Consider the following 13462-nt stretch of genomic DNA (forward strand, 5'->3'; position numbering starts at 1 on the left):
CTTTTCTGTGTCTGGAGAAAAGTCTCTTTAATCCTGCCTGGCACGATCAGGCAGCCCAGGCACAGTGAGGAAGAGGTGGCTGCTCAGAAAAGCCGCCTTAGCCCCATGGGTGTCAGCACACAGCGGGGAAGGACTCGAGCAAGACAGTGAATGTGATGTGGATGCTGCGCCCGACTCTTGTGGTTTACATCTTTCACGCTACTTGGAGCTGGTGGCAATTGAGGGCACAACAGTTGTCATGTCCCAGCTGCTGTGATGGGGGAACAGAACTATTTTGCCAAGGGAAGAAAATCTTATTTTCTAGTCGTTCGTTTGGTTTTTTTTAATTTTAAAAGGCAAATGAAGGTGTTGGTCCTGTTACACTTAATCACTCCTCCTGTAAGAGCTGAAATGTCAGCAATAACTTCATTGTCTTTCTGATCTTTGCACAGGAATGACATTATTCACTTCAGCAGTTTTGCCTTTGGGCAAAAGGGGTAAGGGGTGACTGGACGGTTTGCTTCAAGCCTGGATTTCACTAAACTTTAGCTGTACCAGTTTTGCTCCAGATCAGGCAACAGTTGATCCAGTCATTAGACTTTCTTATGAAATCTATTTATAGGGAAGGATGTTTCTTTAGAATTTATTTTAAAAACCAGAGTGATGGCTGAAAAGCCCTTTGGTTATGTGATAGAACAGGTCATTTCTTAACCACCAGATATTTCTTAAGCATCAGACTGCAAAGGGAGTGGGGAGGTGGTGGGCACTGGCTTACAAACAAACTTTCATTTCAGCTGCAGCTCCAACATGCCTGGCCCTTTCAGTAATTATTCTGGCTCTTGGCCATCAGTCCTGGGAAGAAGCTTCCTTTGGGGGAGTGAATTTTTATGCTGCAAGCATTAGAAATATACATATCTCAAGCTATTTGCCCCTATTTGTGTAGTCAAAGAAGCATGTGTGTGTATATACAGTCATTTTTTTTTTTTAACCAATACATAACAGCTCAAGATATTAAAAAATTGACCTGTGACTTTGGCGTTACAAATGAGATGCCCTTCAGGAGAGCACAGCTATTTCCTACACCTTTGAGATGGGGACCATAGGGACTATTATTCCAGATTAACACTCTGAGTACCTCAGAAAGGAATTACCTTATGATAACCTGAACAGATTTTGTCACATGTGGTCTGGCAGAGGGGAAAGTGGGAATATGAAGACTCCCCATCCTCCTCTCTGCACTCCGTCCAAGGTCTGTGAAGGATTTGGGGATGCCGACTACCCAGATCAGCGAGGGGCTGATGGGCTAGTCTTGGAGAACATGTGCTGCAGTTTACACCACGTCACAAACTGAACCCAGGTCTCATTTAAGGGATGATTTGGGCTCCCGTAAACCACCATATAATCTCCCGAGAGTTCGTCCTGCTAAATCCTGAATTGAAGTAGCTTTCCCAGGGACAACGGTGCAGTGTCAGGAGAAAGCTAGCTGCAAATCATTTCAAGCTGATATCTTATATTCCCTCACCAGTGCATTTCCCTTGAGAAGTGGTGAAAGTTGTTCGATGAAGCTTTTGTGTTCTTTTGGGGAACCTCAACTAATTCACACACAGGCACACTTTGTACTTTCTTTCTGTCTTTGTTAAGCTGCCATTGTACTATCTGCAGCCCAGCAAGAGCGCAGGAGAAAGAACAAAGAGCAGCAGGCAGTGAGAATGTGACACCGTCTCTTCCCATGCAGCTCTGTTGCTGCGGCTCGGCCGGCTGGATGTTATTTTAGTGGCTGTGCATCCCACCCATGCGCTTCTGTGGGCCCAGCAGCCACGCTGCTGTGACGCCTGGTGAGCTCGAAGCTTATTCATGTTCAGGAATGGGAGGGTCAGGGCCATCGACACACACCAGCATCCTGCTGCCTATTATTTCCTGCCAGCGCTGGCATCGCACCAAGCCCTAACATGACAGGTGGATGGAGTTCACAAGGAAATAATGTCACGGGCCAGTTTTCCAGGAAAGCTGTTAACTCTATTCACAAACTCAGGCCTTCAGATTGAAAGGGAATGTGGTTGAGAAGAGGTGGTAAAGGGCTGCTCTGGTGTTATTTACTCTTTTTTTTTTTTTTTTTTTAAAGTAGATTATTCACTGACGTCTTTTGCTGCAACACAGAAATCTTTACCTCTATATAGTTCCAACCTCTTCAAGAGCAGACTGTGGCTGAAAACCACAGGGGCACTGCTGCTGCAAATCCCAAATGGCCAGTTTAATTTCAGTCAGACTGCAAAAGATGGTAAGAAATGAAGCTTCTGCCTTTTGCTGAGCTAACTGGCTCCTGGGAAACAGAAAAGGAGAAGAAATATGAGGTGAGATTTAAGACTGATGTTAACCTGGGGGCTTCAGGCATTTTATAAGAATGAAACTGAGGATACAGCCAAAGATGTATCAGAAACAAGACACAGATTTTTAAAAATCTTTCTCTTTCAACAAGGCACTTGTGTAAAGCTCTACTATCCTTCCATGAGTTTATGCAGTGTCCAACATTTGCTGTTGCGTGTTCTTCTCTTTCTTTCCTTTTTTCCTCTGTTTGTAAATTTTAATACTTTTTTCCTCTTACTCTAGAAAGCAATGAAGAGTTAAGAAGTTAAACCAATCAATCCAAAAAAGTGTTTTTCAAAAATGCCATGTTTGCCACAAATGCAAATTTTTGGATGCACTGAGTTAGGACAATAGGACTCCAACTGGCTGCTCACAAGAGGAAGGATTAGGTCCTCTGTCATGCTAATAGTGACATCAACAACCTGAATAAAAGCCAAAAATTCAAGTTGATTCTACAGTTTACGACCGTTGTTCACCCATATGGTTTAGCCTGTAAGATTTAGTCTACACATAGAATTTTGCCAGGATTTATGTAATTTTTTCACATCATACAGTGCAATTCTTGGTATATTAATGTACTTTTACATATAAAAGCCCTTCGCAATTCACAAAGATTTACACTGATAGAACTAAAACACCCTACAATCTAAATGCATCAGAGGTATTGAAAATACACATGTAAAATGACAGCTGCCAAATTTGCTCTGCTCTTCTTATTTTGAAGCCCGTTGTGAAAACAAATTAGGTGCAACCTGCTGATAATATGCAACAGCCTCGATCTCAGATACTACAGGAGGGGTGGCTCTGGACTTTGAGCTGCAGTAATATTGTACGTTCATTGTTTGGTAACAGGAGCTCTCCCAAGTGTCCAAAGCAGAGAAATTTAATTCTTGACACAAGCCCACAAAAATAACCTTTCTCTCTCTTTTTCTATTTTTTTTAAACCTGGCAAATTACGGTATTAGAACCACAGTCACGTACAAAACATGACAAGTGACTGGGGAATCGTAAATTGGGCGTTTTGACTTGAACAAATACTAAGCATTGTCATACCAAACTGATTATTATTTTAAAATACTGTCCCAGGCTATAACTGGCTTTGTGTACAATAGCAATACAGGGTGTAGTTACAGACACAATTTCCTGTGCTTAGGTTTTGAAATTATTATTTAAGATCCCCTTAACATTTGCCCAGTGCACCAGCACAATTCCCCTATTAGATAATTTTCTATCCTTGTGAGGGCAATTTTTGCTTGCGCAATGCTGCCAGAGCTCTCAGGAAGGGAGAGACGAGCAATTGTGACAATAAAATTTGCATCAGCCCCCACCCAACCTCTCCCAGAACTGAAATACCGTTTGTCACATTCAAAGCCTTTTCACACCCGAAGGGAAGGTGTTTCTGAACTGGAAACTCATTGTGATCTCCACAGGGTTGCATCCTCCAGGCTGACTTTTGCCTCTCAGGTTCCCATGAGAAACACCAAACAGCAATTGTGGTGTTCTGAAGGGGTTTGTATCAAAGACTTGGTGGATTACACAACCCAGCGCCCAGGGGTGAAACCCCACATCAATCCAGATTAAGTCGTGGGGTTCAAAAGCTGATGCAGAAATTTCGTTGTTTGTAGGTGACCGGTTTGAGGGGGTTGACCCTTGTGAAAACATTTCAGATCTAACGATATCACCAGTTTCTGGAAAAATGAAGATGCTAAGCCTGCTACATTGCACCCATGTATCACCTTCCCCAGAATGTTCGTTTTTTAAAAAATAATGTATTTTTCCTGTGTTGGAATCAGGACAAAGGGGTGCAGTGAGAAAGAGGATAGTAATGAAAATGTCTGTAATATGTAGATTTACAGGAAGAAAAAAACATAGACTGTGAGACTTGTGCTGGGTGTCATCATTGGTCATTCACAAAAGATGCTACCACTACTTCGGATTGTCCCCAGATCAATGCACACAAATCGTGGTGAAGTCTCTGCCAGTTTCTAAGGCCATGTGGCATTTTAGTGGTGAAACCTCTCAATCCATCAGGTAGCTGGTATCCTGGGACACCACGTTGTATCTGGAGCTTTGCTGTGCTAGGGGACCATGCCCAGCGTGACGGCAGCGCTGTCTGTCACTTCTTACCGGCTGCTTAATGCCCAGATGCCCCACGATGAGCAAGGCAGAGGGGGGTGCAGGCGCTCTGCTGCGTCCTTGTGTTCACGGTGCAAAGATAAGAGAGCAGAGATACGGGAAAGGAAATCTCTAGTTGCAGCAGAGCGACTTTTACTCACTCTTACTCCCCCTTCCTGAAAAAAACTGCTCCCCAAAACCCACTGCCTCCATCCCACTGATTTTGGCCTTTACTGGAGCAGGGGCTCACGTTGCACCTCTGATTTCTGATTTCCGCACGGCGCACACAAGCTCGCCCGTGTCACAGCAATGGCGCGGGGAGGACCCTGGTGTGGGTGACTTCTGAAGGGCACACCGGGCTGGTTCTGCTCCGGGCTCAGCCTGGGAACCACGGGGCCGAGCTGCTACGCGCGTGGAGTGGAAATCACCGCACCTCCACAGCCCCTGCAATTCTCTCCTCCGCAGCCTGCAAAATTCCACTGAGGGAAAAAGAAATGGGGAGGGGGAAGAAGGAGTCAGAAAAACCATTGTGTTCCCAGGGATGAAAAAAATAAACAGCCCTGTTTAGCTTATCCAGCTCTGCTAATGTCAATCACTTTTCTCGTTTTAAACAGGAAAGACACCACTTTAGTCCACCTGTTCCATTATTTATCATGCTATGCATTTCGCATGAATTGTCGCTCATGCAAAACCTGTACATCGTAAGGGGACACCCTAATATTTTTAATGACCTTAAGCAAAGTGATTGACATTAGACACCGGTGTCAGATGTTCTGGTGACGCAACATGTTCTCCTAGCAGCAGGAAAGCTTCCTGCCGTGATTAAGTTAGGGCCATGGAAGTGCTAAAATGTGTTGTCAGCTTTCCTCTGATGCAAGTGATTTTATTATAGCGTCTGGTAACCATGGAGTGTGGCAACGCAAATACTGACTCCAAACATCCCCTCCCATACATATAGCTCACTCTATTTAAAACACGAAGTGCACTTTGCAAATCCGGGGATAAGTTATGGATGTAACGAGCTTAAACCACGGAGGGCAGAGGAAAAGGCGGCACCTAAGCCAGGATGCCTGGGTGATTTCAGCAGAAGCGTCTGGCTCTGGGCTGGCCCCGTGGCACCTGCTGGGCAGGTGTGCTCTGCCTCTGGGCAGATGTGCTCTGCCTCTGGGCAGATGTGCTCTGCCGCGGCATCGCCACGGCCGGCGTGGCTGCCAGGGGCTCCGCAGGGCAAGGAGGACGCACGGTCGCCCAGGCCTGGCTTGCAAAATACACATCCGGCCCCTTCGAGTTTGGAGAAGATAAGGGGAAAAGACAAGAGAAAAAAAAAAATATAAAGAAAGAGGACTCCGTGCAGCCCCTCTGCCTTCTGACACCCTCACACACGCTGCGGTGGGAGTCTGACTTGGCTCGGCAACACTTCTCCTTCAAGATATCGATGAATCACATCCTTGTTTGCTTCAATTTGGGACCAGACCCTCAACTGTTCATTACCTGAGAAAAGCTGGAAGATGTCTAGAACACAAGAGTTACAGAATCAAATGTCTCAGATGCACATGGGGGACACCTGGCACCTGCTTTTCATAAAGGTGAATCATCCCAAATCTCATTCAGCAAACACTGACTACACAGATGACTTTGCTTCCACAAGTAATTACTAATAGTTGTGTCTAAAACTGACTATGCCAGTGAGTGTCTGCAGAACTGACCGCTATAGTTTTTCAATAACTGAGCTCTTAATCAAGCTGCAAGAGGGATGGGCTATCACACCAAAATTCATAGTCTATAGAGATTATTGGAAAAGACCAGCAGTACTTATGATCACAGTTATTGTCACAGGTGTTGTTCTACAAAAATAGAATCATAAAGCAGCCAGAGTTGAAGATACAAACTATATTGATGGCAATAAAAAAGGTGTTCTAAAGGTTTAGCAGCACTGAGTATTATTTTAATGAAATTTAATTTTTAATTTTATAGTAAAATAATCAAAAGTGCTAAACCTGACCACTTAAATTTACAAAAAAGAGTCTCATATTTTAAGCTATGATCATACCTCGTTATTTAGGTTAGACAATATAATTACACATTTCTACCTATTTCTATATTTCTATTCAATAGTGAAACAAAATTAATATTAGTTGGTTTAAAAAAAGGGGAAAGTACCACAGATATTGGGAGGGGAAAGTTACATAAGATATAAGAATGAGCTTATTGAGCAATCCGCAGTGTGTTTGGTTGTTATTGCTTTTCTTTTTTTTTTTTCTTTTTTTTTTTTCTTTTTTGAGCTACAGTTTAAAATCACAGACAATCTGGCCATAAACTTGTAGTCAAATCACCTCAAATCCTATGACTTCTCCCTTGGTCAAATGTCACAGTGTGTATTTTAATGAGATCTCCAGCATTTCAAGTCAGTTCAAATTATTGTCTTAGTTCTCAGAAGTTCCCTTTCCAACACGATCAGCATGTTGGAGGATGCAGTTATGATGATTGCAGTTATGACGACATTGTTTTCTGTGAAGGAAAAGTGGTTTTTTCCTCTGTCTTTGAAAGAATCACTACCAAGTCTGCAGTAAGAAAAATACTAAGAGCACTTGCAGAGTTTTTAAGAGTATCTCTTAATCCATTCCATTTTCATTTCAGTCCATTCCCAAAGTTAAATTAAAACCTGCGATCTCTCCTATTGATAAATAGTCAAGTTGACTTACAAAGGTTCCGTCTTCCGTGCAGCCTTCTCTTGGTTGTCTTTAACCAAACAAGGTTCGCTGATTTGCCACCAGCGCCGTCTGGCTCTCCCGCCTCTTTGCTTTCTTGTTTTGCTGCCTGATTTTCCAGCACACTGCGCTAGAAGCCAGCAAAAGGAGTCCTGATGACAAGAGGACTAATCCAAACACCGAGATGATGGAGCCGTGGGAATTGAAGCTGTATGCCACAGCAGTAACCACGATGCCGGCGATCAGGATAACCACACCGAAGGGAACGGTGCAGCGGTAGCAGGACAGCTCTGCTCCCCCCGTTGCTGCGGTCAGCTGGCATTCTCTGACAAGGGGGATGGTGGTGATCACACAGTCATTGTTGTTACTCTTCTCTGTGGTTGTGGAATCGGGATGCTTTGGAGCGCCCAGGATCTCTTTAATGGGTTCGTTTGTCATCTTGATTGTCTTGACTTCGTCAATTCTTCGGCTACAGCAGGCTCTGCTGAACGCGCAGTGTACTGTGGGGAGAAGAGCATGAGTTCAACTAAGAAACGTTACCGTTATGTGACAAGTAGATGACACAGAAGTGTCGCACCCGGCATTGCAGACAAGCAGACACTCTGACCATGCAAGAATTTATGCACAAGCTTAATTGCAGCACTACTGATCGTGGAGGATCTCAATCAATTCTTTTGGTAGTCATCAGCACGTGCGTAAGTGCTAGAAAGAACAGTCACAGATGAAAAAAGACACCAAGCTTAAAGTGCTGTGGGCCAAACCTCACTTCAAGTTACATCCTATTTCTGGATGTAATTTAGATTTCAGTGGCACTACATCTTCTGACAAGGAGGTGAAGTTCATAGGCTGTTTTGCTTAAAATTCTACTCTTGCTTACACATTTTTTCACACTGTTTCTTTATATATACACCTATGCAAACACTACACAGACTTGTTCCAAGGTACATCACAACAACTCACAGACTCCTCCACTGCTGACCAGTATGGGCGATGTAGCTTTTGCTCTCATGAGCAGCACGATATCCAGCTCAGAGGAGAAGGAAGAGTGTTGGCAATGCAGCAATGCTTTTATCACTTTTATCACCTTCACATCTGTGACCAGGAAGTTAATTGCCAGATACTTATATTCTCCTTTTCCTTTCCCACCACTCCCACCCTTGTTGCTAAGATATATTCGCCCACTGTGGAGAGCCCTTGGTTTTGAATCTCAGTACTTCATATAAATACGTGCCTTTGTGAGAAAGAGGATTTCACTATTTTTAAAGACACACACAAACAGGCTATACGCTGTCCTCTCGTCAGAGAGTTTGTATCCGAGTTTCCTTGAACCCTAATGAGAGAAGGAAAGTTCAGATCTGGTTTGACAGAGCTTTTGTTCTCCTGCTCTAAGGAGAGCGCTCTGCTCAACCCCGTGTCTCGCTGCTCGCCCGTCTTCGGGGCTCAGTCCTGCAAGGGGCTCAGCAGCGACAAGGCAGAACAGCCCGTCCCTCCCTAGTGACAACGCCGGTACAACACAACCGAGCGCACACTGAGCACACAGAGAGGCAAAGGGCACAAACCAAAACACGGGAGGTTCCTTCTGAACATCAGGAATCACTTTTTCAAGTGAGGGTGACTGAGCACTGGAACAGGCTGCCCAGGGAGGTTGTGGAGTCTCCATCCTTGGAGATATTCAAAAACCATCCGGGCAGCCGCCTTTAGGTGGACCAGGAGACCTCCACCCAACACCGATTCTGTGTGTTTCTGGAGGTACTTGGTATCTCCAAGGACAGGAAGGGGATCAGATCAGTGCGTATCAGACAAAGCAAATGTCTCTGCTGACACCTTAGACACCCTACACTCTCCTAGGTTCTGTTGCTTTGTCCTTCAAATCATAACGCACAATTTAATAAAAATTTAAGCGTTTCCCATATAAAAGGTCTCTTAGTTCCAAATACATTACAATTACCATTCTAAAGTCTAAATAGTCTAACACTCACAAAACATGGAAACTTCCCAATAACTTGAAAAGGCTTTGGATTTGGCTCATAATAAACACAATTTTTCTGAAAAACTTCAACATTCAATCAGGATATATTTATGTCTGCTTCTAGAGATCTTGTCCCTCTGCTTCAGATACATCTCCAATGAGCACTAAATCTCTCAGATGTCTTGCACAGAGATTTATGAAGAATATATACTTATACAGTCAAAACTAACATGAATTTTTTAAAAAATCTCCTAAACTACCAAAATTAAGTCAATGGCAGCACAGCTCTTGCCTGTAATAGGATATGAGGAGAGAAGTGTTCCTAGAAAACAAATAAACATGCCTCTATTGAAATACTGTAAGTTAAATAAACAACAGAACCTATTTAAAGTGTGAACAAAGGTATTCAGCCCTATAAAATAGGGCCCTAGATCCTCGTTGCTATCAAAGTCACTTCTGACTTATGCCAACAGGTGACTTGGTTCAAGTTTCGGGGTAAGAAATTTAGGCAAAGATACGCGGCAACACCAGCATCCTCTCACTAATCACACTGGGAGTGCGGTCTGAAGGAGCCGCTGGGACTTGGAGGAGGAATATGTTTCTGTGGCAACCTGTGGCTACCACTGGATAGAGGAGAGAGGAACGTTTTACCCACCGATAAGCGCAAGTTGAGATTTACTGAAAAGACACAAAATCGATCAGCGTGCACACCTACCATGTCCACGAGAAACCCATGGTAACCAATCCCTTGGCTCAGGAAGCAGAGGAAGACTCTTCAGATGTCTCGTATGCCAACCCAAGGCAGAGTGACACAGCACTAAGAGCCGCTCCACGCTTTGAAGTGTCAGATGTTGCTGAATGATGAACTGGAAGTGACAATATTCTAGCGCGGAAGTTTCCTGCAAGAAAAGTTGTTGGATATTTATCAGCTTCTTAAGAACTAAACTCCTGCACGGAAGAGCTCCCACTGTATGCTGGCTCCTGCTCCTAACCCAGCCCAAGCCGGAGATATTCTCCATCTGGCTCTCCCAGTGGTTTCTGCCTCTTTTCTTGGCAGTCACCCATTTCTGGCCCTATGTAACATTTTCCTTTGATGATGTGATGTCTCAATGATGAGTGTCACAATCCAGGCAAGTCCCCCAGAAAGAGTCAGGCAGGAAAAGATAATGCACATTAATTTCTGTAGTTAAAAAACCTCATTTAGCTTCATTTCTATCGCTCACTTCAGCTATGTGAATCATGACTCAGGATACTTGGGGTTTTGTCTCTTCTGCCTCCAGTTTCGTTGAGCAAATCACTTCATCTCCCTGTGCCTTGGTTTGCCTAGCTAGAAATGGACAGTGGCAATAGGCTTCCCACTAAAAACCTCTTTTAACTCTATTCTGCTATAACAAAACCTGACTAATACCATCTTGAAATCTCCTCCCAGACAAAAAAAAAAAAAGCAAACTGAGTAACTGAGTCCAAGAACTCGCTGTAATAAACTTAAGTCCATTATAATTATTATTTTTCATTACTACTATTGGATTTTTAAAAACAAGATTAATAAATCAAATAGGGACAAGGCAGAATCTGCAGCAGAGCAGTGTGACAACTCTGCAAAAAGCAGAGTGATGGAAATTGTTATCAGCTGCAGAAACAGCTGTGAAATCACCAAGCAGCTGGGTAAAACTTGCGAAGCAGCACAGATTTTTGTTGCTAATCTTATTCAACATTCCCTTTCTATATGTGTATGATTATGGAAGATCATTTTGACGCTGAAGCAGGAGTCCTAAGTGGGGATGAGATTAAGTTCATAAATTCGTATAAACATTAAGGGCTTTTTCTCTTTTTGAGCTATTTAGATCATGCTAACATTTCACAAACACAAACATTTACAGGCACAAACTGCCGCTGTTCTTCTCTAGATGAGCCTTGGAATCAGCCTGTGACATAGCTAAAGTATATTTAGCCGACTATTGAAGTTAGCTAATCATAAGGAAGTCTCCTTGCGTATCTCCTTGACTATATTTTTGTGCACGTTACCTAGCAAGCAGTTTAACTTTCTGAAAAGTTTGGAGGGAAATGCAGAAAAACAACAACAACAACAACAAGCCCACACCAAAAAACCCCCAAAACCACTTTAGATAAATAATCAAGATTAAACAAAAGCAGACCTCTGAAACTATCTTGCAGTCAACTTGCACTCATATACAAAAATGGTTACATTTCTTTGAAAAGCTCTTCCTAGTGCAATTGTGCCCCCTAAGCCGCTCTGCTAGCATCATTCTTTGAAAAGATTAATTGCTCTGTCAGTAATCTATTTGTATTTGTCCTTGACCACATACAGTTTAGGTAGGGGTTTTTTTAATTTTAAATGAATGCCTTTATCGAAAAGCCTGACTGACAGAACAATTTCTTATAGACAGGATTCCTTCCCTCCTCCTTCCCTCCCTCACCAGAAAGCTGAGAAGCAGAAAACCATGAAATCTATACATTAAGCTTCCAATATTTTAATTCTGAACCATTTCAATGTGGTGCTCTCTCAGGAGGCTTCCCAAATACTGAATGTATCTGTGCAAGTGCAAAGAGCTGCTATGTCTCAGTAACTGCAATCCTTTCCGCTTTTTTGCATTTTACTCAGAACCAGTTGGACACAAATTTAAGTTTTCTGCCTTCAGGCTCTGGACCTGATTCCCTGCATCTTGCATAATATTTCAGACACTCTTTTTTGCTTATGTAAAATTTCAATAAATCATAATGCTCATGCTTCACATTTGGTTTTGCATGAAAGTGACCGTGGAAAACAGCATAAGGAGTCTTTCTGTCGTGAGAGGAGAGCCAGGGTTCATTTGGAATTCAATAGACTAATCCCGAACACAATCCCGCAGCTCTTTCCCATGCGGATGCTCCTGGAAATACAGTAGGATTTGTACTTACAAGACTCCGGGATCAGGCCCTGAACTACAGGGGCAGGAGAACACATTGCACCCATGACAACTGTCTGAGCCTCAGGATGCCCTAAGTTTCCACCACCAAGTTTTTAAGCAAAATAATGACCAGATTTAAGCTCTCACGCCTTTTTCGTTTTTCAGACATAGTCGGAGGGTAGGAGGGGAGCCAACCAAACCCCTCCACAAACTAACTTTGTTAATCTGCAAACTGCAAAACTTCCAAACGCGTCTGTAAAACACCGCGTGTGCCGCCAGTCCCCAAACACCTGTGCAAGCAAGAGCCGCCAACAGGCAAAGCAAGGGGAAGCTTTAGGCGCGCTCGCTGCGGTCCAGCCCGCCCGAAACGAAACGGCATCGCGGGGCACAGCTCCGGCTGCGGGGACCCCGAAGTTTTTCATGGTGATGGTTCATCCTCTGGGAGCAGCCCTGTGCTGCACGGGAGGGAGCGGGGCCTGGAACCGCCGCGGGACCCGCCGGCCGGAGCAGAGCTGCTCCCCGCGGTGCCCGAGCAAGCCCAGCCCGCCCCGCCGTACCGGGGAGCCGGGCCCCGGAGCTCCCCGGGCACCGAGAGACGGCGGGGGCGCGGCCGCCGAGCCGGGGTGGCGGCGCCGGGCGTGCGGATCCGGTGGCTCCGAGCCGTGCCGAGCCGAGCCTTGCCGAGCCGTGCCGATCCTTGCCGAGTCGAGCCTTGCCGAGCCGAGCCGTGCCGAGCCGAGCCGAGCTGAGCCGTACAAGACCGTTCTATAGTATGCCGTGGCATGCCGTGCCCATGCTATGCAATACCATGCTGTGCCATGCTATGCCATGCCACACCGTGCCGTGCCGATCCTTACCTGCCGCCCGCCGGACGGGACTGCGGCGGACACGAACCCGGAGCAGCATAAGAGGGGGATGCAGCTCGCTGCACAAGGGACTGTAAACAAAGTTCTTGGTGAGAGCGAAACCATTAAGGGACCGGAGCAAATTCAGCGGCGGGAGCTGCCGCGGGCGGGGCGGCACTCACCGGGGACGGTCCCTCTGCGGTTGGGGAGGGCGGCCGGGAGGAAGGCTGGCTGGCTGGCTGGCTGTCTGGCTGTCTGTCCTTCAGAAGCCCGGCTGGGCAGGGCGAGCAAGGAGCGGGCCCTGCCCTCCGCGGTTTTGCTTGTCCGGCCCGGCGATGCCGGCGCTGCGCGGCTCACACGCCCATTTCAGAGATGCGCACGGTGGGGACCCGCGTGGCTCCTGCTTCGCCAGGTCACACACATCGTGGCAAGGGCTCAGCATCACCACCCCCCCCCCCCCCCCCCAAAGTTGTGTCTGCTTAAACACGGGGCGTGGGAGAGTATTTTCCAGCCCTCTCTGCTCTCCTGCACAGCACCATGCGGGGCGTCCGGCCCCATGGGGATCAGCACACG

General features: G+C 45.4%; 1 protein-coding gene across 4 annotated transcripts; it reads right to left on the minus strand.

Moving 5' to 3' along the window:
• Window positions 1-2475: 2475 nt before the first annotated feature.
• Window positions 2476-13201, minus strand: TMEM100 (transmembrane protein 100). 4 transcript variants are annotated; one of them, XM_065647957.1, is made up of 4 exons: window positions 13072-13201; window positions 12902-12981; window positions 9851-10034; window positions 6454-7666 (listed from the first exon to the last, which is right to left on the minus strand). In XM_065647957.1, the coding sequence occupies exon 4, from the start codon at window positions 7602-7604 to the stop codon at window positions 7200-7202; it is 405 nt and encodes a 134-aa protein (XP_065504029.1). In that variant the 5' UTR covers window positions 7605-7666; window positions 9851-10034; window positions 12902-12981; window positions 13072-13201; the 3' UTR covers window positions 6454-7199. The 4 variants fall into 4 exon arrangements, 3 of the variants coding, with proteins under 3 accessions (XP_065504029.1, XP_065504028.1, XP_065504027.1); XR_010607242.1 differs by lacking the exons at window positions 12902-12981; window positions 13072-13201 and adding an exon at window positions 2476-2582 and having other exon boundaries at window positions 6792-7666; window positions 9851-10176; XM_065647956.1 differs by having other exon boundaries at window positions 12902-13123.
• Window positions 13202-13462: the final 261 nt, after the last annotated feature.

The sequence above is a fragment of the Caloenas nicobarica genome, chromosome 18, assembly GCF_036013445.1.
Source record: "Caloenas nicobarica isolate bCalNic1 chromosome 18, bCalNic1.hap1, whole genome shotgun sequence".
Lineage (NCBI taxonomy): Eukaryota > Metazoa > Chordata > Aves > Columbiformes > Columbidae > Caloenas > Caloenas nicobarica.

Excerpts from the sequence above, each read along its gene's own strand:
- TMEM100 (XM_065647955.1), bottom strand. The coding sequence starts at position 10,154 with ATGGAGAATATCTCCGGCTTGGGCTGGGTTAGGAGCAGGAGCCAGCAT. Across the intron at positions 7,667-9,850 it reads ATGGGTTTCTCGTGGACATG|TACACTGCGCGTTCAGCAGA; the intron begins GTAGGTGTGCAC and ends TTCTCCCCACAG.